A 22,424-nucleotide genomic window follows, 5' to 3' on the forward strand; every position below is an offset into this window, starting at 1 on the left:
ATCTAACTTTTCCCTTCCCCCTGTTACAGATGGGAAAAGGAGGGGATGCTCGAAGTCAGACTGTGGAAACCCTAAAAAGACCAGAGGACCATTTTCTTGTTCTGTGTTTGTTCTGTAGGATTTTGTGGGAAGGATCCTGGAACCTTTGCTAATTCAGACCAATAATCGTAATAAGAACATTGATTTCAGCTTAACTAGGTGTGTGATTTCAGACTTCCAGTTTGACAGTAAAGCTTGCCACAGCCTGTCTCTAGTTTCTAACTAGCTATGTATACATTTTATTTTAGGTTTCAGCATCAGTTACGTTAATTCACTTTAGTTAAACTACTGATGGTAACTAAAATTTACCCAGTAGTTGTAGTTTTATTACAACTTAAACAATACTTCAATGTATGAAATGGATTATTACTGTATGGAAAATGTCTTACTGATGTTTTGATTATGACTATAACACCAGCACAGAAAGATTTGGGACAGCAGTTTGTTGGTTGTTATGAATTATAGTGAGAGTGTTGAAAGGAATTTTAAATCTGTAGTGTTGATTAGCGAATTTTACTATCTGTCAGGTTTTTTGGCATGCTGTAAATAACTCATCCTCAAATAATTTGTCTGAGTAATTAAATTTAGATTGTACATTTCTCATTTCAAATATTTTGACTCTTATCTATTTGCTTTTCCATTGTGGCTTAATTGGTGTGGTCTATATAAACGGACAATAAATTTATATACCTTTGTTATAAAGATCAGTCAGTGAATAGAACTTGGTATTCATCCCAGACAGAATTATGATTGAATGTATTTGCAAGATTAAAGCACTGAATTTACTTTTTTCTAATTAAAGGCAATTAAAGATTTGCAGACACAAATAAAAGACAATGAATTAAGGAATAAGTGTAGGAGCAAGTCCATTTGCAGGTGAAAAGAAGTGCCTTTGAAGCAGAACCAGCTGTATTTTCATTGAAAGAATAACAGTTTAGGAAGCTTTTCTGCATGTGCTTGCTTGATAGCATAATGTACTCATAAGCAGCTTATGCAGTACAGTATTCAGAAAATAGCAGTGCATTAATTTTTAAAGTAGCAAATGCAGGCAAAGAGCAATGCTGCCACATGATGATAATGAAGGTGGATATTGTAAAGTCTATTGAGAGAAAAGAAATCCGGGAGCTCCTGAAATGTGAACATTTATAAAACAATAACTAGATATTCATATGATAATAAGATTGGACAGCAGCATCAACAAAGACCAAAGATGCAGTCCTGTTTCTGGTAAAGCCTGATGAATTGAAAAGCAGAGAGGCAGTCTTCAGTCTGTTATTCAATTCCAGTAATGAGCTATTGTTAGAATGAAAGCGTAAATATCTAGAAGTGTTGGGAATCAATTTTGTTTTCTCATGAAGTTATTCTATAGATTTGTTCAGGTTGTATCTTAAACTACAGCACCTTTAAACACAATCTTAAATGTAGTCAGTTTTCTTAAATATAGGGCTCAGCGCGTCTCAGTTACGTGTATAACAGAGGTTGGTATGTATGCAAAAGTACAATGTTATGCATGCTACCTGGTAATGGCACAGTATTTCTTTAGATGGAAAAAAAAATGGTCACCCAGAACTTAATGAACTTGTCTAGTTCATATGTATTATTTAGTTTAAGTTATTCAGTAATCCTGGTGTCGCTGGAGGTTCAGTTAAAAAGAACACTGAATATACCAGATCAGGTTGTCTCTAATCTGTTATTAAAATTATTCAATAGAAGATATATGGGATCTCAATTTCCCTAGTGAGTAGAGATAAGTCACAAAAATTCTTGTGAACCCTGTAGATTTTTAATCCTAGTTACACGAGGAGAAACAAACTCGTGTTGCATATTGTATGAATCCCTAATATTCACTCCAAGGGAGGCACTTTGGCATTTCTCACAATACAGCTGTGTTTAGTAGCTCAAAAAGTACCTATATTTCACCTTTACCGTCACCCTTTGCTAATTCTAGGGCTAGTGAAATTGTCTTCATTTCTACCTGTGGAAAGTTTTCAAAACAGGGTCTGTAAACAGGGCACGACTCAGTTCAGCTGCTGCTGAGGTCACTCTGCCACCAAAGGAGCAGCAAAAATTGTGCAAGAAGGATGGAAGGAAGGGGCAGGGTGAAAGGTGAGGTCTGGAGAGCTTCCAAAGGTCAAAGGCAACTTCAGGCACTGAAGTGGAAAGGTGGATGGTCTTTGCACCTGGTCTTGGGAGGGACTGGCAGGAGGCAAGGCAAGCAGGGAGATGATGGCTGTAGTCAGTAAGAAAAGTTGCCTTATCGTGGTCTAGATCTTGGGCCTTAAAAATGGAAAGAAAGTGATGGACTTGGGAAAAGCTGTAAAGAAAGAAGTGGCAAATTTGTAAAAAAATAAAGGAAAATTGGAATAGTTATAAAAAAATGTTAAGGAAAGCCGACAGTGGAGTTTGAAAGAAGAGATGAGATGAAGATTTTATAACTATAATGAGAAGTAGAAGAGGAAAGGATTTTGCTTAAGTAATACAAAATTTGGGCTGGAAGTTTTCCAGTTCTTTTTGGCTTGTTCTTCTTGCCTTCCTACATTCCCTCAGGAAAACTCAGTGTCCGTCTTGAATAGACATTGGGTAAAGCAGACAAATGGGGCTTTGTCTGATGAGTCCGTCTTAACTGGCTTTGACGGTCTGTTCCTGGGAAGAAGAAACAGCTTAAGCTGATGACTCTGACAGACAAATATACAAGAAAGCTTGCAGGAAAAGTGAGATAAAACTAGAAGACATTGGGAGTGTGAATGTACATATTCCAACTGGTTGAATTTGCAGACCCAAAAGGACATAGGGAGCCTGTATTATTTATTTCTGCTTGTTTTCCAGGTGGTAGTGATCAGTGTTCACGTGGTAGGGGCTTTGCGTTTCATAGTTCTTTATAGTCCTGTAGTGCAGATGTCTTTCCCAAGGCCTCAGAAAGTTCAGATGCTTTGAGAGTCTTTTAGTACAATTGCTGAATCTGGTTTTCATTACAGAAGACTCCACAGATGCCCTTTCTAAACTTTTGCACTTGGCGGACTCAGACTGTTTCCCTACCATATATTTTTTTCTTTTTTTCCTTTTGGCTATCGCATTTAGCAAGGAGAGTGGTAAATTAATGGCAGGTGCATAGATTTGGAGAACTACCAGCTCTGGAGTCATTATTAAAATAGCCTATTTGTTATATATGGGGGGTTAGTTGTTCATATCAGATTTAATATAAATCTGGAAGTATTCTCTAGATAAGTAGAATCCAGTCTTAGCCATAGCCACAATACTGGAATAAATAGTACCAGAGTGCTTGAAACTGTGGGAAAGAACACCAATAAGCTTTTCCTTTTCTAGGAATAGACTGGGTCCTACCGATAGATCTAGTTCATAGGCTGGGTCTCCTGTGCAATGTTTACCCCTGCTCGTGTCACCTTCGCAGTTGAGCCCTGGAGAGCAAGAGGGAGACGGGGAAATGGGAGGAAAGGGAGGTGGGTTTCAGTTGCTGACTGTTTCCCGTGTCTTACTGGCCTTACAAAGCTTTCTAGTTTTCATTATCTAATGCCATTGCATCACCGGAAGGGAAACCTCTGACTATCCTGCTTTATTTACCACAGACAGGAGAGCAGCAAACCTGAATTATGAGAACTGAAATTGAACTTAGTCCTTGTCAGTCATATACTTCTAAACAAAGGTATCTGTCATGCTTAAAACATCTCAGATGGATAAATTTCTATAGTTTGTTCACGAGTAAGAACAGCTGCATCACTTTATTGAAAGTTGGCTCCCAACAAACAAACAAAAAAATTCAAGGCTGGGGTACATGTCTGCCAAATTTTGGCCTGGAGTGAATTTTTATGAGTTACAAACTCCTGCAATTTTTAATGGAAATTCTGACAGCCCTTTAACTATTTCATAGCAAAAGTAGACTACAGTACTTTAGGGAGAAGAAACACATTCTCTTTCTGGCTGGCTTCATCTCATGACTTAGCCATTTTGGTGGTTCACAGAATTCTTTCCCTAACTGTTCAAAAAAATTACTGTACTCCTGATGCATCCTATTATTGGATATCATTGACTTCTGAAAAATAATGGTGCAATGGTCCTGTCCTGCAAATGAGATGCATCAACTGGATTAAGATAGTGGAGCATCAGACATAAATAGTCATCTTTTCTTCACTCTCTCCTCTAAGAAGGTTCCATGGATGTATGTGGGATTTTTGGTTTATTTTCCAATAGACATGGTTTCAGTTGGTTTTTCCTTTTGTCTCTTAGTATTTTCTAAGTTATTTCAGGTCTTTTATGAATAATATCTGACCAAAGGGTAATACGGAGACCTTCACAATGCATAATCCCTAGGGTTGAGGAGAGATTATACAATGAAAGCACATCTGAAATGCGAGTTCAGCAACCACAATATGCTACAGAGAGGAGGTCTGTATTGCATATGAGCAGAGTGATAGAAAGAGTGGACAAAGGTAGAGGTGTGTTTCCATGAATCCAGTGTATCACTGGAGAAGACCTTTCTCTTCCAGTTCACGTTTCAGAATTTCACCACTGCACTATAATATCCCAGTTTTGAAGGTGACCATAAAATGAGAAGCTTGCACTACTGGTTATGAATGTAAGACCACATCTGGTTGAGCAAATGGGAGTGTTGCATGCAGAAAACTACTGGACACAGTTTTAGAGAAAAGGTTACATTATTTTAATGTAACAGTGATGACAGCTAAATGTAAAACTAGGTAAAAATAGTGGTAAAAAATGGCCAAAGATTTCAGCTTTAAGCATTGTAGCTCAGCTTTGGAAAAAGGCAAAAAAAGACAAAAAGGCATGTACACGTTAGGGGAAAAATGGAAAGGACTTTTTTGAGAAGCCAAAGCAGCTGTCCTGAGACTCTACCCCTCTGAGCAGTTTCTTCAGAGATTCCTCTTTTCCTTCTTCTCCTTTTGTGGCTGTATTTGTACCTTACTTCTGTTGACTTAAAGAAGCTGTGGTCAATAGTACATAATACAGCAGTAACGGGCCCTTCAGATAGCAAAAATATCCCTGAGATAAGCGTTTTATGCTTTATTATCAAGTTGAGATAAATGATTTATACAATTTCTAAATACTTGCATGCCCTCCTCTGAACTCAGTTCATATGGACTCAAAGTAACCAAGCACTTGGCAGCACTCTGTGACTGCAAGGGGTAGTCCCTGTAACTTTTAAAAAGTCCATATAAGACACTTACAGGAGATTTTGTGTAACATGTTTCTACAAGCAGATGGTGTGAAGCAATGGTTTTATTAGCGCTTACTTGGACTGACTTTCATGTCTCTCAGTTCTGCTACTTGCAAATAGTGTTCCGGTGCAGAATGATGAAACATTTACACTCACCACAATGTCTTGTATTACACATTTATATATGCATTAGAGATGACTAATCAACAAAAATTGTAATGAAAATTTTGGTTTGATTGAAATGTGAGGCAAAAACGTCATCCACCTTTAATCTACTTATTTGCTGTCTGATGCTTACTGAACAATTTAATAATCATTGTACTAGTGGATGGCTGTCCGTACGTGTATTTTGATGTCTCTCTGGAGTAATACGTCTGCGCTGATTTGTCACCTCTTGCTTGTTGCTGTCATTGTCTGTGTTAAGGACAGTTGTTCCCTGCGTCAGGCTCCTGTGTTATAGAGTACCTCCTGCTTAAAGTGCTGGACTGTGGGATGTTTTAAAAATGTTAGATCTGACTTTTCAACTGAAGTAACTGCAAACATTCTTTATCTTCTTTTTGCATAATTTTCATTAAATGTACTTTTCTACTTTAGGAAAACAAGATTATAAGAAAACCAGGCCTATGTTAAGAGCTACAAGATTAAAAGCAGAGGCCAAGAAAACTGCACTAGGCGTAAAGGTAGAGATCTTTTTGATAGCTTATACCACCTTTGTGTATATGTTGTTTCTTTTCCCCATAGATGTACTGTGTGAATATTGATTTCTGAGAGATATTATGACACTTCAAAATCTAAATGGAATGCCAGAATCTAAAATATTTATGAGGGATTGCTTTTACTTAACCCTAAAATAACTAGAATAGTTGAAATGCTAAAAGATTTTAAGTAGTCCATGTCCTTGTTATGATGCATACTTACTTTAAGGTCAATAAAGTACTGTATGGTTAGAAAATTGATCTTTTCAGGGAGCCTCTCTACACACAGAACAAATGCTTTAATGATTTCATGTAGATATAAAAATTACAATAAACATCTTCCTTCTTCCTCTTCCTATCTTATACCCAGGAGTAATTTAAAGAGTGGGTTTGTTAAGTATTGTAAATTCTGAGCATTATTATCTTCTCTCAACACCCTTGTGTACTGCCTCTGACTCGGAAAAAGAAGGCTTAACTAACGGCAAAACACATGGAAAGGTAGTGAACTTTTTTTCTGAAATGTCCCTTTTTCAGGCAGGTATGAAGTATAATATTGACTATTTGATCACGGCTGTGAATAGGAGCAAGGAGGACAATTAGGAATATTTTGTGCTCTCTACTACCCAGTGTGCCATCAAAATGGGATTTATCTGAATGTACGTTGTTTATTTAAGTTGCATCTGGTATTTTTCCCTCAAACATATTTTTGAATCAAATTGGTGTACAGTTAGCTTAGCAGCAAGGGTAAAACCTGAGCAAAATAAAAAAGTGGATCAAATACCTGGGTGTTCTAGTGAAAGAAACTTCAGAAATGTTAAAAGGAGAACATTTTCTTGTTTCTGGCAGATGAGAAATCAATTTTTTCAAGTTATAGCTTATAGCAAATGCCAAGGTATTACTACCAAGCTGTAACAGCTGTTGAGCTGCCAGATGATGTATTTGGTTGTCTTCCAGAATTTGCTATTATAATCACGAAACAGTGCTTTCTTTTTGCTCCTGATTGCTGATCTCGATCAAGCATTACCGTGCGATGCAGTATGTTTTCACAACATAATCTCCTCAGTTAGTGCTGTGTGTCAGGTTTTAATGAGAAAAAGTAGATTGCCTTTTTTGTTTAAAGGATAGATTATTAACCTTTTGAGTTCAATGTTTTTTCCTCCTTTCTTATTAAATTTTACTTTTTCTTTTCATTTTACTCTCAATGACGTGACCTTTTAAAAGTGATGTTCTACTTTGAGACTTGTAGTGTACAGCCTAGTTCTTTTAAAATGTGCAAGTTTTTTGCATGTCTTTCACAAGTGAGAAAAATATGAACCTTGGTCCTTCAAAACCTGTTCTCTTTCTTTATTTTCTTAAGTAATTCTTACATAAAAATGTGGGAGGATAGAAAAACATGTGTAATCACGCGTATAATGAAGAATCAAGTATTAGTGAGTAAAGAAATCAAGAACAGTTTATTCTGTACAAATGTGTTCCTGCATGTTACAGCAAACCAGCTGACTTCTAGATAAGAACGAGTTTTGCCATCAAGGCACACACGTCCTCCCCAGGTCGTGGGATGTTGTGATTTTGGATTCTGCTAGTTGCAGTGTGCAATGTCTCAGGTTTGCAATTCTGCCTCTGCCTTAAAAAAAAAGAAAAATTCTTTAAAATGTCTTCTGGCCGTAATATTTTTTGCATGCCTGTACCTTAAAATATGACTGTAGATCACCCCCCAAAAGATCACAGTCATTTGCTTTGCTTCCTAATTGCTGAGAAAAGCTGACAGAGCTGAAGCAAAAGGGAAGGCAAGTTGGGCACCTTTCCCTCCAAGGATATGCTTGCGAGGAAAGGAAAGCAGGGCCTTCGTATGCACCCTTCTCACTGAGCCTGCTTAATGCCAACAACCTCAGGCTTACTAAATGTTACAATACTTCTACCAGGATATGGGCAATCCCTGTAGAATAAAACTCTTCACTTCTACTGTCAGACCCTGCAGTGCTCAGCACGGAAACAAGGCATATTTAATGTCTCAGGGTAAACTTGCACCTCTTGCGTCTCCCAGTGACAACTCTTCACCCTGCTCTATCCCTCCAGTTCAGCAGAGCTTCACCATGGGCAGTGGATACGCCTGGAGTGTCTGCAGGGAAATGGCCCTCCCTACCCCAGGAGAGGCTGCTTAGTTGTGAAGCCCTAACCTCTCCCCTCAGGCAGGGCTTGTTTTTCTCAGTCCATATTTAAGCTCCTCCAGCTGTCCAAGAGCAATCTTCCTACCTTCATCCTCCACACCTATCCCAGATACTCCTCTGCTGTCTTCTGGATAAATTTTGAAATAAGAATTTCTTGAAGTCTCCTGCTTAGTGTGACAGCAAGGTGTTAAACTGCTCCTCATGTCTGTGGCTGTCAGAAGAGTCAGCAGGGTTGAGGCCCCATCAGGTGATGTACATTCATGAAACTATTTTGAGGCTTGAGTGTGCATTCCTTTAATTGTTTCCTAATATTCAGAGCTTTTGAGTGTGCCTCAGATTTTCCTTCAGGAAGGTATCATCACAGTTGTCACTTCATACTAACAAAGTTTTCTGATGGTGATAGGCAACATGATTCACCTTCCAAAGGCTGGGATTTTAACCTTTTTATATGATGTAGGTCCTGATTCTGTGCTGTGACAGTTGATCAACTTCAGTTTGTGTTGAGGAATGTCATGGTTTTGGCTGGGATAGAGTTAATTTTCTTCACTGTAGCTGGTATAGTGGTGTCACTACAGTGCGATGTAATAAGTAAGCATTAAATAGAAATGTCCAAAGTTTTTGTAAGTCTTTGAGAAAACACAGACATATGTGTATTTACCATATATTTTATTTGTTTTTCCAGGTTTCATTACATGATGCAGTATGCAGCATTTCAAATTATATTAACATTTTCTTATAAAAAACTACGTTACAGTTAATAAAAATATTGTAGAGGAAGGATATCCTTATCATATATGTAAAAGTACAAGCTCTCTGGGAAAGGAATATTTTTATAATTCTGTGGAATAACTAACAGAATAAGTACCGTACTGCCACTTAGAACAGGATTTTTAGTGCTCATTGATACCTCTAGAGTTGTTTTGCACTAGTATCCTGAAGAGCCTATATTCCTGGCTGTAAACTAAGGCTTGATGTAGTATTTAGGGGAAAAAAACAAGAAGACTGGAAAACAGTGAAGGAATTTTAGTCCTTAATTTCTATGAAGACAATGAAATTCAACTGTTGCGTATTTCACCATGAGAGCTGACAACATTCGCTTAAAAAAAAAGGCCCTATAAACGACATAAAACTTTTCAGAACCAATCCCCTGGAGATCCTTCACATTTCATCGCTGGCATACTAATTAGCTTGTCTTGTCAAACTTTGATTGCCTTGTCATTTTAATGCAGGGTTTAAAGTAACAAAGTTTCTTTCAGTCACTGGCATTTAGTACTTTTTAATTTCCCCAAAGAGAGATTTTATCTGTGTTGATAATGTCAGAGAAGCAGCTAAGCACTAATAACTATCAAAAGTTAGTTCAAGCAGGGTGACCATGATATTATTTGGTGTGTAATATTTGCTCTTTAAACATGTTTAAAAGTTAAATATTGTAGCAGAGCTATTGTGCTGGCTCTGTTTGTATATGTGACACGAATGCAGACAGTGCAAAAATATATGGTGTCTCTTGGAAAAGCAGGACCCCTGTCTCGAAAAACAACTCGGAGAGAAAGCAGTGTGCTGTATGTCTCCTGGTGTTTGGATAAGACAAAATTCTTTGTAGCGGTACCAAAAAGGGAGCCTCTGAACCTTCTCCGTGTGGTTGCTTTGTTGCCCCCTGTGGGGGGCTCATGCTGGTGCAAGCCCACCTGCTCGTCCTTACCAGGTGGAGCAGCAAGGGGTCTGCAACATCGGTGCTAACTCTGCTCTCAGTGGGTGAGGAAGAGGTGCGAGCGGGAGGGCGGCAGGCAAAAAATGCATTGAGGAATGTGAAGCTCAGCCCCAGATAGCTGGGGTTTGGTATGCAGAGGCCAAAACTAATGGGAGCTCTTGGGGAGAGATTGTTTTCACAGGCTGCGAGAATTAATCCATGGGATAGATGATGAAGTTTTCTCTCTTGTTGAAAGGTAGGCGCAAATCTGAACAGTAGTATTTTACACCCACTTGCAAAGACATAATCGACTGCAGAATACCACTCCATAGAGAATTATTAGCAGCATACTACATGGATTGAGCTAAGGAAAAATTGTTTCCTAAAAAAGTGAGAGCTTACTGTCTGTCATTCTTTTGCATATCTACTTAATCTATTGTGTAGCTAGCTAGCTCACTAGCGAGAGTTTATCTCATCTGGAACAAGTTATGTATGAATAGATAACAAGACATTCCTAGTGTATTTTGGCAAAGGGTATTCTCTGGTTTCATGCTGTTCATAATCCGCTAAGTTAGTGAACCACATTTGCCAAGATAAGTTGGGAATATTGTTTCATAGCTCTGCAGAAATTAAGGCCACAAGGGACTATTAGATCATTTGATCTGGCCCTCTGTATGCTACAGATCATAAAATTTCGTCCAAATACTTTCTAGGAAGTCCAAGCACTTTATAATGGCCAAAATACTGGGTCTTCAAACCAACTTAAATGCCTCACATAAAGAGCAGGGCATCTTAATGTGCCACCAGTGAACAAAGCGTGATATTCCCAGTGATCCCAGTAGTCAGACTTTGATCCCTGACCTTGAAACGGAAGGGAGGGGAAAAAACCAGTACAAAGAGAAAAACAAAATCGGATGGCTCCCATCTGACCCTGGCCTGACCTGTACACGTAAGTACCATGTAATCATGGTGGTTTGGCCAGGTGAACAAGACGTACCAAGCAGGAGGTTAGGAGCATTTTCTGTACCATCTCGGAGCAGTGGTCCATCTCTTTGATCTCTCCTTACTACCAATCCCTAACACTTCAAAGGACTGTTGACAACAACAAGACCTCAAATCCCAGAAATTAAATCAATACAGTTGGAGGAAAATTTCCCAAAAAAGACGAAAATTTCTTTTGATGTTACATAGAAAAGCCTGAAGCACTGAAGCATGAGGTGCCATTACTTTTAGCAATCTGGTACTTTAGGGGTTCAGAACATAACACTGACCATGTAAGTAAGCCCAGTCTTCCCAGGGCCCTGCAGGAGGGGCGCCGTCTGGAGGGCTGAGTTTGCCAACTCCAAGGCTGGCAGCCGGGACCTCTGTTTCACACAAGCCCAGGTTGAAGTATTCTTCCTAATAGCTAAATAAAAATGTACTTTTTCTTGAGAGATCTGACCGCAAAAGAGGCACAGCCATGGAAGTCCATATTTTTCCAAAGGGGTAACTGGAATGTTCAGTCATTCTTGCTCCTAGGAAATGGCATCTTATTTCAAAACTGAGCTTATCTAACTGTCGCTGGACCTTGAGAGGTTCTTGTAAACAAGATAAAAAGGCCTCACACTGCGAAGTGCCTTACTTAAATACAGGTGTATGGCATATATAGTTATATGCTTTAACCAAACTACCTCTCATTCTTCTCTATGATAAAATAAATACCAGTCGTCTCCCTACTGGAAGTCCCTCCACCTTTGCACTTCTAGAGATCACACTAAGGGAGCGGTTACCCCTTAAATCCAAAGGCTTTTTAGAGCCACAGTTTTTCAAGGCAGAGTCCTCCACTTTGTAAGTACTATCCACATCTGTGATACCTGTATACATTATCTTGCATTTAGCTATATTAAAATGAAACCTGTTGCTTTGTGATCATATAGCCAGGCCCTTTAGATGACTCTGTAATAGTACCTTGTTCTCATTATTTGAGACAATAATGATCTTTGTTCCATCTAAAATTTTTACAATTAAAAATTTATAACGTAAAAATTATTTATAAAAGTTTATAAATTACTTTTGTTACCTTGTATTAAATGTAGAATGTGCTGCATTAAGGAAGTAAACATCCATTTTTAAATATGATTTTGTTGAAGCCCTAAAAAATGGTCACAGTGAATGTCCTTATAAAGTCTTCCAGTTGGAAATTATGTGGAATAAAAAGGCTGATTGTCAAGTCTATGTATGTTTGTTTTATTTTTACAGGTGTCCTTGGTCAGCATGATTTTCTTGTCATCTCTTTTCAGAAATAGCCAGGGATAGTTTAGCATGTCAAAGACAGCAATTTGTGGTACTCTTTCACCTAGTTTTAAGCTGGTTTCAGCTTAAAATAGGTACGATTCTCTTTGGAAGACAATAAAAAATATGTTAAAAATCCAAAATTTCTTGAAAGTATGAGATTTCTCTGTATGTGTAGGATATGATGCTGCCATACACAGTGTCCAGATTTGTGTTACTATAGCCAACATTTTTTCCTTACCCCTATTTTTTCATCTCCTGATTAATCTTATTTAGGTCCCAACTCTGCAACTTTGCTCCATCAGGGTGAATCTGAGGACATTATCTAAGTATTTTGGCATGAGAGACATAAAATTGACAAGAAATGATGGGAGAATTAAATCTTTGTTATGCTGTAATGGCATGTGTTTATCAAAAAGTTTCTTGAAAACTTCACCAAGCTGAAATCAGTAGGGTTCTACAGACATTATTCTAAATATAAGAGAATATAATAGAAAATTCTCTTCCTTTTTAAAGGCTTCTTTGACTGTTCTTTGGGATTTGAGAGCAGGGGTGTTATTTCCTAGCATTCTGTACTGTGTTATAAAAGAAAAAAAGGAGAAAAAGCCCTGTGATCATTTTAAGTTTATTTCTATAGGACTTTTTCTATATTGGTTAATTATTCATGGTGAAATCCTCTGAGTAAATGGATTTGGCAGAGGGATGATGGGGATGATCCATAAAGTGCAAAAGAAAGGAAACTATATATGCCAAGCGAGGAGTATTCTAACATTTCATTTCTATGCATGGCTTAAAATACAAATAGCAAAGCCTGATAAGTATAAAACAAATTATAATGACAATATATACTGTTGTTGCAAAGACAGTATAGTGTTGTAGCATCTCATTTGCTATTTACATTGCAAAATTTATGTTTATAAAAGTTCATAAACTGGATGCAATTCTTAAGAGACTGCATATCCCTAGCTGAGAGCCAGGTGTCCTTTGTTAGGCCGTTTATTTTAGATTTTTGTTACTCTGCCTTCTTCAGTAACTCAAAATTAAGGTTCTTGCATAATTCACAAACCTGGAATTTCAATAAGGCTTTTCATTCCCAGGGTTAATAAATACTCATCCAGCCACCCAGTTCCTAATGCCTGTGTAAGGAGGGTAGTATTGTCATCTCAGTGTTATTCACTGTAAAAGTTAGGCAGAGGAATTAAAGAACTACTCCCATCAATGCAGATACTGGGCAGCCTGAGAATAAAAATCAAGATTTTCCCAGTCCCACTTCCTAGCAAAAAAATCTTTAATGCAAGCACTCCCCAGAATTTTGCTGCTGCTACCACAGCGTTTCATAAGGGAGCCTGGGAAGAAGGGAGAGGAAAGGTGAACCCATTGTGAAGCAGAAAGCATGGCAAGCGTGGCATCCAAACAAGGGAAAAAACTTTTTAATACTGGAATGAATTTGCTCTCTGTGTCAAGTGTGAATGGTGCCTGCATTGTACGGTTTTGTTGTCCACTCTCCTGAGCAGATGGAGCTTGCAGTTGTATGTCACTTGTTTATTACATCCTCTTAAGATTAGTAGCTGTGTGGCCAGATGGGTCTGGGAGCACAGCTGTGGATACAAGGAAATAAATGAAACCTGTCTGATGCTGCCATGCCCTTTTGTGAGATGCTGACATGTTGCAACTGCAACAAAGCAAAAATCACTTTCCTTTAATATATTAGTGAATTAGATGTACTTTCTTTTTTTTAATCAAATCATATGAAATCAGGAGGATGAGGTTCAGAGGATGCTATAATTCTAAGAAGAAAATGTAGTTGAAATCCGCAGCAAACAGCCTCAGCAAATTTACAGGAGCAATTTTAATGTGGTAAAATAAATATAAAGTACATCTCAATTAATCATCCATATAAAATGTAAAGCAAAGGTTTCTATAGAACAAAGACTCCTATAGAGCATACGCCAACTAGGCAGTAGTATTTCAAAGTTTATTAGATGGCATATGTTGAATTATTGATCCAACATTCTGATAAACTATATAATGCATTCATGTAAATGCAAATGAAATGCTGTTCTATAGAAGAATGCCAGATTATAGGCTAGACTTCAAAAAATGAAGCTAGCAAAGTTTTAACTCCTTCATGGCAGTGGACACAAGGTTGGTCACAAAGCCACCACCAATCTAGAGATACTGGATGGAATTAAACCTACAGTGCAGGTCTCCACATCAGAGGTTTCATCTCCATTCCCCTTCTAGTCTAAGGGGAGAAATAGGCATTTTTAAGGAAGAATGCACCTGGCCTCATTTAGAGGACACAATGTATCTTACACCAAAGAGGGTCAGATGCTCTCCTTGGACAGTAGAAGGTGGCTGACTGTCTGGTTGTGCTGTGGGCACCTCCTTTCTGTCCCACCAGCGGAGTAGATTTGATGTGGTATCTTCTGTACCAATTCAGATATAAAGTTATATCTTGTTATAAAGTCATTAAACTGTTTTTCTTCCCTCCTTTTAAGTATACAGCTGGATCGCTCTGATGCAGATGGTTTGTAGATCAACATGAAGCTGAGATTTGGAGGGGTGGTTGTTGCTTCTTTTTTTTTTAGAGGGAAAACAGTTTTGGGGAGTACAAACTAACCTGTTCCTTTTGCGCACCTCAGTGCATGAGTTTAAAAATACATCATGATGATACGGAAGGGAGCCGTGCATGTTATTAGCTGTGGAAGTGGCACTTTCTGTGAGCTGAAGGACCATAAGGATTTTTCTCCAATGTGTATTTCTTCCTTCATTGTCTAGCAAAATGAGAGTCAACACTACAGGAAGTGTTCTGTGCTTTTCAGGAAAATAAAAACTTAAAAATGTGAAATACTTGGACTTTGAAAGAGGTAGTGTTATAAAGAGGATAATCATACTATGATTTATTGTATCTGAGATCTAAAATTGGAGCTTAACAGGGTCCAGCCTTAAGATAGAATATGATGATAGGCAGCCACATAATGAGTATGACGTGTAGTACAAAAACATTTTTCTGCTTCTGAAAGCTGCTATAAATCATGTATGCTTTGGAAGACTCTTTTATGTTAATTAAGGAAGATGCAGCAAGTTGCAATATTTTATGGGAAAAGAGGCAAGTGCAAGTGCAAATTGTTGTGCTTTTTTTTGCCTTATTGCAGAGAGGAAGGAAGAAAAGTTTCGTCCAATTCTGACGGATTTTGTAGCTCCATATTGTAATGCATGCCAGGAGGTTGGGAGGTAGAGGTAGCAATTTTCATTGACTTCCACCATACTGTGTTTGCTTCATTAAAAAATTACAAATTTGTTGGCAAAAAGCAGTAACATATTGCTAGAAAACATCAAAATTCACAGTGTAAATTCATAACTTAAATTTGTGTTCAAAACTGTGGTTTGTGAATTCTGTCTTTTCTTTTAAAAAAGAAGGAATAGCATAATAAAAGGATGTAAAGCTCCTATTTCTAGGTCAGACCAAAGATCTTTAAGCCAAATATCCTATTTCTGGCAGTGTATCAGACTTGCTAAAATCTTTATTAAGTGAATGGATTTTATAACATTCTGAAATGGTAATCACAAAGAAGAAATCATCAAAGCGTCAATACCTTATGCAATTATATATGTCTGATGTTATATTGATGAACATTATGGAATGGAAATAATATTTATTCCTGATTTATCTGAAAATATTATACTATTTCTAACAGGTGTTTTGTTTTGTTTTGTTTTGTTTTCTCTTATTTCTACAGGAAGTTGCCCTTGTCCTTGCAGCTATACTGGTGTTTTTGTTGGCTTTCTATGCTTTCTTTTATCTTAACATTTCCAACGAGGTTGACCTTGATCTGGATCCAGATGAAAACTAGCAGATGCAATGAGTCTATCATCAACATTTCTTCAGCTTAACAAGACTACGTAGGAACACACAGTCCCTTCACTGTGAGACAGTAAATGATGCCATTTCGTGCAGTCCAAATTCATAAGAAAGTTTTGCAATACGTCAGTCACTTTTACATTCCAGATCTCCAAAATAAGAGGAAACTCGTGCCTGGCAGGTGTTTTTGGTTAACGCCAAAGCCGGGAGCAGCAGTACAATACATGAAGTTTATTGTTTACATTATTTTTTTCTCAGGCAGAGAACTTTGATGTTAAAAGACAGGTGCTATTATTATCATGGGTATTGATGCTGACTTCACAGGAGGAGAGTCTGCCTTGACTAAATTTAGGAATCAAAGCTTCCTAATAGACAAATTAGTTTCCTTTTCCTTTCCCAAAAGAAAGCAGAAATACCAAATAAAAAGTCTTTTCTTGGTTTGTATTTAAAATATATCCAAAAACCCTCATCCTTTCTCTCCCTTTTAATCTTTCTTGTGCATGTGTGCACACGCGCACGCACAAAGATGGAAGAAACTGTAGGAGAAAATATCTTTTTAGAAGCAGTCTGTCACCTCCTATATGGACTTAATTTTATGTCATCCCAGATTCTGTGTGCCCATATATCTGCAGTAATCTTTTTCATTCTTTTGCCAACTGTTCAGCACACATGTGTTCTGTCAGAAATGGCACCTGGATGACAGAAGCTCTAACATTCGCATATGCCTCTGAAACACAGTTCTTTGCCTCCTGTGCTGTCTGAACTAGTGTAAATAGAAAGTTCAGTCGATGTTGGTTTTAATTAGTGTATTGCTCTATTGTTAATATACAGTCAAAATTGTATTTTAATTATACTGTTCCTGCTGGTTGTGGTATCAACTTGCTCTACTTATTATGGGGATGTTGTAAAAAATTGCTTTCCAGTTATACAGTCATTTTAATCATCAGACTAATGTCAGAAGTTGTAAGTATTAAGAAACCTTTTTTTCGTGTATACTAATAATTGGAAAAATCTTGGCCTCATGACATCCTTCAGTTCTTGCAAAGTACCTTTCAGAATATGCGCTGTAGATAACAGTTCTCATCCCTTTGTTAACCAGAAGCCACTTGAAGAAGTTGGTATGTCAAAGCAGCTGCAGGGAGCTGTAAAATTCTGGCTTTATCCTGTTCTGCTTTGGGTTTGGCATGTATCTGAGCTTGTGGTTGTAAAGGTTCAGTTTTGTTCCTTTTAAAAATATGGTCAGTCTTTCTCTAGTTCAGATTCACTTTGACACCCAGAAAAATATAGAGCTCTTGGTGCTGAATGTGGCAAGGGAGTTAGGCAGACTGGCTTCCAGAAAAGTTGTCATAATTCTGAAATTCTGTAGCAAACTAGCTTGGCTTTATCTTTGATACCAGTTTCAGGGCTGAACATTAGGTTTAGTTGCAACTGAGATATTTATGGACTTGTTCCAGAAATGCCTGGCTAAGATTTCTTATAGTGATTTTGAAGACAAAGGGATACAAATCATAGCAAATATTATAATGGAAAATATATTCATTTTAAATTGACACAGCCCCATTATCACCACTTAAGGAACTTAGATCAATGCAGTTAATTTTTAAACCATATAGTAACTATGACCATATACATTACGAGTCTCTAAGGATCTACTTCTTACCTGTCATACTCCTCATTCACTTTGTACAATGCAAAAGAACTCCTCTAGAAATTCAGAGTATAGCAGTCTTCCAAGAAAAATATGAGAGAAGCATAAACATGTATGTGCAAATATTTCTCATTTTCTAATTATGACTGTTACCAACACAAAATCCTAACATTTATGCATTCCAATGGCTTATAGTCCACTAAGGCTCACACACATGACCAAATGCTTAGCAACATGTTGCATTTATGGTGAAGCATTGTCTGACACATGGCCCGACTTTCAGTGGAGAAAAAAGCATATCACAAGCTGTCTCCTTGGATGTGACATGCCTTTCGCTTCACCAGTGCCACACCACATGTCACAGAAGCTGCAGACCTCTTCTGTTACTCTGCATGAGCAATTTTCTTGTTCCATAAAGTGCTGGAAGGATTGTTTTTTTAACGTCTGCACGTAGCTCTTCTGGGTGATGTGTGGCCTGGGAATGATGTGTAGTTATCCTCTTCATGCAGGTTGTCTCGTAACTTGCTTTCTGAATGAGTTACATGAAAAAGCAAGCTATTCTTACTGTCAGATTTATGAAGTTCCGAGAAAAGGAAGATTGCATTTCCCATAATTATGACTCATAGACAAAATCTGAAGCACGTATATGTTTGATTGAAGCAGCTTCCCTGATCTGTGGCTTATCAGTCCATATTGCCCACAAGTGCCATAGTTTGTCTGTTGGGTTCGTTTAGATTAGGCGTTTTCATTTACATGAGAGATATTCTCATGTAACAAGAAAATTTCCTTTCGCTTAGATATGCTGGATAGACTTTTGTTCAGTGTGCACAGAAATACATTGCAAATTTTGCAGCAAATACACTTTTTTCTCTTATCAGTACAATAATTTCTAACGGGACTATGTCAATAGTTTTTTAAAGCTAAAAGCTCCCACTTTTCATAAAATTATTCATCCTTGGTTTTCCAAAAGGCACAAGCACAACATTATTCACAATGAGGTCTGATTCTGAGCTTACTAATTTATGATTCCCCTGAGTTCACTGAAATTACAGCTCATTTACTCCAAGGGAAAAGCAGAATCTGACCTGAAGTTATTTCTGCTTTCTGGCGTGCTACATTGTCCATGCCTGATATTTTAAAGTAGAGACTGATTTTAATCTTGCAAACGTGGCTTATTTTGCCCTTAATTATATCTGAGATTGAATGCCTCTTGGTTTTTAGACCACTTATCTTTGTATGAGTTGCTCAGTGTCTATTTCAATAATAAATGTATTTTTACTATTTTTGTGCTCTTATTAATGTTGGATGTGTCACACTGAATTATGTATACATTTGAAAGGACATTAAAGCAATCTACACAGCACAATATTAAAATGTGAGCAGTGATACCAGTTTTAGATTATCTGGATTATTCTAGGCAGTTCTAGCCCCTAAACTCATATTAAAACTGAGCATAGCCTATGAATACTTAAAAGACAATAAAGAGAACTTCCTTTGGCATCCTACCCAATACCAATAGAGCAGATCTCTTTCTGCAGACAAAGGTGTTCCTTGTAGCTCCAGTCAACTTCAGACAGATTGACTTTATTATAAAAGTAATACTTCTATATGCTTGTTTCAAAGAAAGATTGCTGATCAAACTGTTTACACAGCAGCCCTGGCTTAAGGGGGCAGGTTTTTCCAAGTATATTCACCTGTAGGGAAAGGGTAGATATCAGTATTGTTGCTGCCCTCTGCTTGTGGAGTAAACTGAATTTCTTTCCAGCAGAGGTTGTGGAGGAGATGCCTGCACCAAGTCCTTGCGCCGTGGGTGGGAGCGGATGTCCCATCTGGAAGAGTCTGGCTAGGAAGGTGTGACAGCCTTCCAGCAGTCAATTTGCTCACTAAATCTTCCCTCAGCAGTTTTCCTTTTCCCTTTGATCTTGCAAAAGCAGAACCAGCATGTAGACCATCTCAGGACAGAAGCCTCAATATAGTAGTTTTACTAGGGCTGCTGGTGAACATTGCCAAGGAAAGGCTTTAACTCTACTTCCTAGAGTCCATAAATATATTTTACTGGAAACTTAGGAGGCATGTTAAGCATTTCCCTAATGGACCCTAGAGATATATTTAAACTTTTCTTGAAGAACGCTTTATTTAAGGTTCACTGTTGCATATCATACAGACATCATGTGATTCAGGATCTGTCATAGCTCCTTCCATGCATCAGACCAGCTGTAGCAGGGATGACATGTAGACTGTGAGGTTGTGCCACAACACATAACTGTGAACATACGCAACATGAGCAAACTCATCTGTTTAGGTGTCATCTAGAGTAGTTGACCTGACAAGTTATGTTTGAAAACAAACGTTTTTTAAACAACCCTACTAAATGAAGGCACAGTGAAAGCTCTGCAAAACCTCTCATCCCACTTCCATGAAAATTGCTACCATGGAAGAGGCTTATCTGCTGACTTAGGGCCAAGTTTTGAATGCTGCCCTTTCAGGGAAGAAAATGCTGCTAGCAGCTCCCACTAGAGCGTTGATTCATTTTGCTTTGATATGGGATTGTGCCTATAAGCACAACTGAGCCAGTTGGTGAAGGTCAAAAGCATTCAGGACAATTCTCAGCAAAGGACTGTACTTGAAGTGCAGACTAGGCAAGTTAGAGTGCCAACAAAGAAGATACTACAGATCTTGATCACATTTCAAGTTTTACTTACAGTAGCATAATAATTAGTGGTGCTTATGACTAAGAAAATAACAATATGGCACATCAATAAGACAGCAGAAATGTGGTGTTGGAACCGCTTCTTAAAAGATTTTGTAGTGGATTATGCCTGCACTTTGGGAAATGAGTCCATGAGATGAATAAACTGGCAAAGATTGTCTGTGATCTTATGCTTACAGTATTTTTCCCTTAAAGAGCCGATGGAGATATTTTGCAACACTTTTCCTCATCATCCTCTTGGTTTGCTGTAATACATTCTTTTGTAGATGTATTTCTACACTTTTCCAAGAGTGGAAAAATACTTTTTGTAGTTCATCAGTGCATTTAATTGACAGAATCCTCTGCTCTTCCTTTTATCCCCCCTTAATCACAACCAAATTGGTGGGGAGACAGCCAAAATGTTAGGTACCAGTGTCTCTCAAGCAGATGTCACACCACTATTTTTTAGCTCGTTTAAATGAATAAACATGTTAAACTGTGAAGTATTACATTTTAGATTTTTTTCATTTAAAAAATGGGACAATCTGTTTACTGTCCTTAATTGAGACAACAACCCTGGTGGTTGCCAGTTTTGGCAGTTGTAATGATGAACTATAAATATTGGGACAAATCAACTAACTGGTGATTGTGGAGGATAGTTCAAGTAGAAGCCTCATTCTGCATGAATACTTTTTTCAGTGCTATATTTTTTCTAACTTCTATAATTGTTATACTGGTTTTGCATGTTAAAGCCATAAATAAATACATGACTAGTCAAACAATAGGCTTGATTCTGTTGTCTTATTCTGAATCACTAAAAAAGCAGAAATAAGCTGACAGCCCTGCAGCACAGATCATGCCTTGCCCAAATACTTCCTAAAAGGTGTTTGTTCAAGGCAGTTATAAATGTGAGCTCCAAAGACCTTCATTTTGCTGAACCTTGGAAAGACTGAGCAGCATATAGATCTTTGGGAGTTTGCCATTTCACAAAGAAATTGTAGGAATTTCAAAGACTGAAGCCACAGGAGGTGAGTACAGAGTTTGGTGACAAACTGATGTCATTCTCCTATCGGAGTTCCTCCAGGAACAGGAGTGGAAGAAAACAGAAGTAAAAAGGCCATTTATTCCAGGAGAACACCACTTCACAGCTCACCATGTTGCTCAAGAAGAGGGTGGAAGAAAAGCTAAATCCAATATCAAATCACAGCTACCTCAATTTATTTTTCATAGGGCAAAAAAAGGGCCAGGAGGAGGTAAAGATGTTTGAAACGAAGCAGCTTCTCATTGGATCAATAGTTCATTTATTTAAGTAAGGAATAAACAGGGTTTGGGGGATCTACACAAAGCATAAATCAGGATAATTGCTGTTGTCTTCATGTATAAAAAAAGTCAAATTATGCCAAGCTAGCGTAGCTTTGTGTGTCTGTTATTGTGTTAATTGTAAATGGATTGGTGCTAGCAATGTCCCCTTTTCTTAGGGACACCTTCTTCCTCTGTGATACCATCAGCAGAGGGGAGGGACTGGGAGGGAAATGGCAGGGGAGCCCTTTTGCTGATTCTGCACTCCGAAAGTATCACCCCTGCTCAGTGGGGAGCTGCTGGTGTTCAGAGTGGGACTGCAGACCTGGATTGCTTTGGACAGGCTACAAAAAAGTACAGAGCAGAGCTTAACCTACAGGGTGAGTCTCCTACCATCACTGGTGCCTGATTTGTTACCACAAATAAATAGAAGCTGAGATGTTCAGTCATTTTACTTTTGTTTACTAGGTTCTCAGGGAGGTGCCAGAAAAATTGTCTTTCGTTGTCCTTTTGAAACTTGTTTCTGCAGAGTTATTTCCCTTAGTGTGTATGGCACTGCTTTCCAGTCAAAGAATGCCATGCTCATTCATGTCTACTGCTTTTGGTAGGAAAGCTGTAGACATTATCCTTTCGCAAGGAGGGTCGGGGGAGTGACCTGCCATCTCCCCTGCTCTCGCCTGGCTCTCTGGGAAGGACAGCAAATCCTGAATTCAGGGCAGCTTTATTTAGCCTTTCCTGCCAGAGGAGGCTTCAGAGCAGCCTGCACATTGAAAGTCAGGTTTTTGCATGCTTCCTTTTTGATTACTTCCTTCGGCTTCTCATTTAAAAGATGAGCTGAGGTGCTGGGGTTGTATACTTAAAGCAGGGCTGTT

General features: G+C 38.1%; 1 protein-coding gene across 5 annotated transcripts in view; it reads left to right on the plus strand.

Moving 5' to 3' along the window:
* TRIQK (triple QxxK/R motif containing) overlaps window positions 1-21,035 on the plus strand; it is a 63,398-nt gene extending 42,363 nt beyond the window's left edge. For all 5 annotated transcript variants that reach the window (XM_064442424.1, XM_064442421.1, XM_064442423.1 and 2 more), the window contains 2 exons: window positions 5,825-5,910; window positions 15,795-21,035. In XM_064442424.1, coding sequence (XP_064298494.1) covers window positions 5,825-5,910; window positions 15,795-15,908 — 200 coding nt within the window. In that variant the 3' untranslated portion in view covers window positions 15,909-21,035. The remainder of the gene's footprint in view (window positions 1-5,824; window positions 5,911-15,794) is intronic.
* Window positions 21,036-22,424: the final 1,389 nt, after the last annotated feature.

The sequence above is a fragment of the Phalacrocorax carbo genome, chromosome 2 (assembly GCF_963921805.1).
Source record: "Phalacrocorax carbo chromosome 2, bPhaCar2.1, whole genome shotgun sequence".
Taxonomy (NCBI): domain Eukaryota; kingdom Metazoa; phylum Chordata; class Aves; order Suliformes; family Phalacrocoracidae; genus Phalacrocorax; species Phalacrocorax carbo.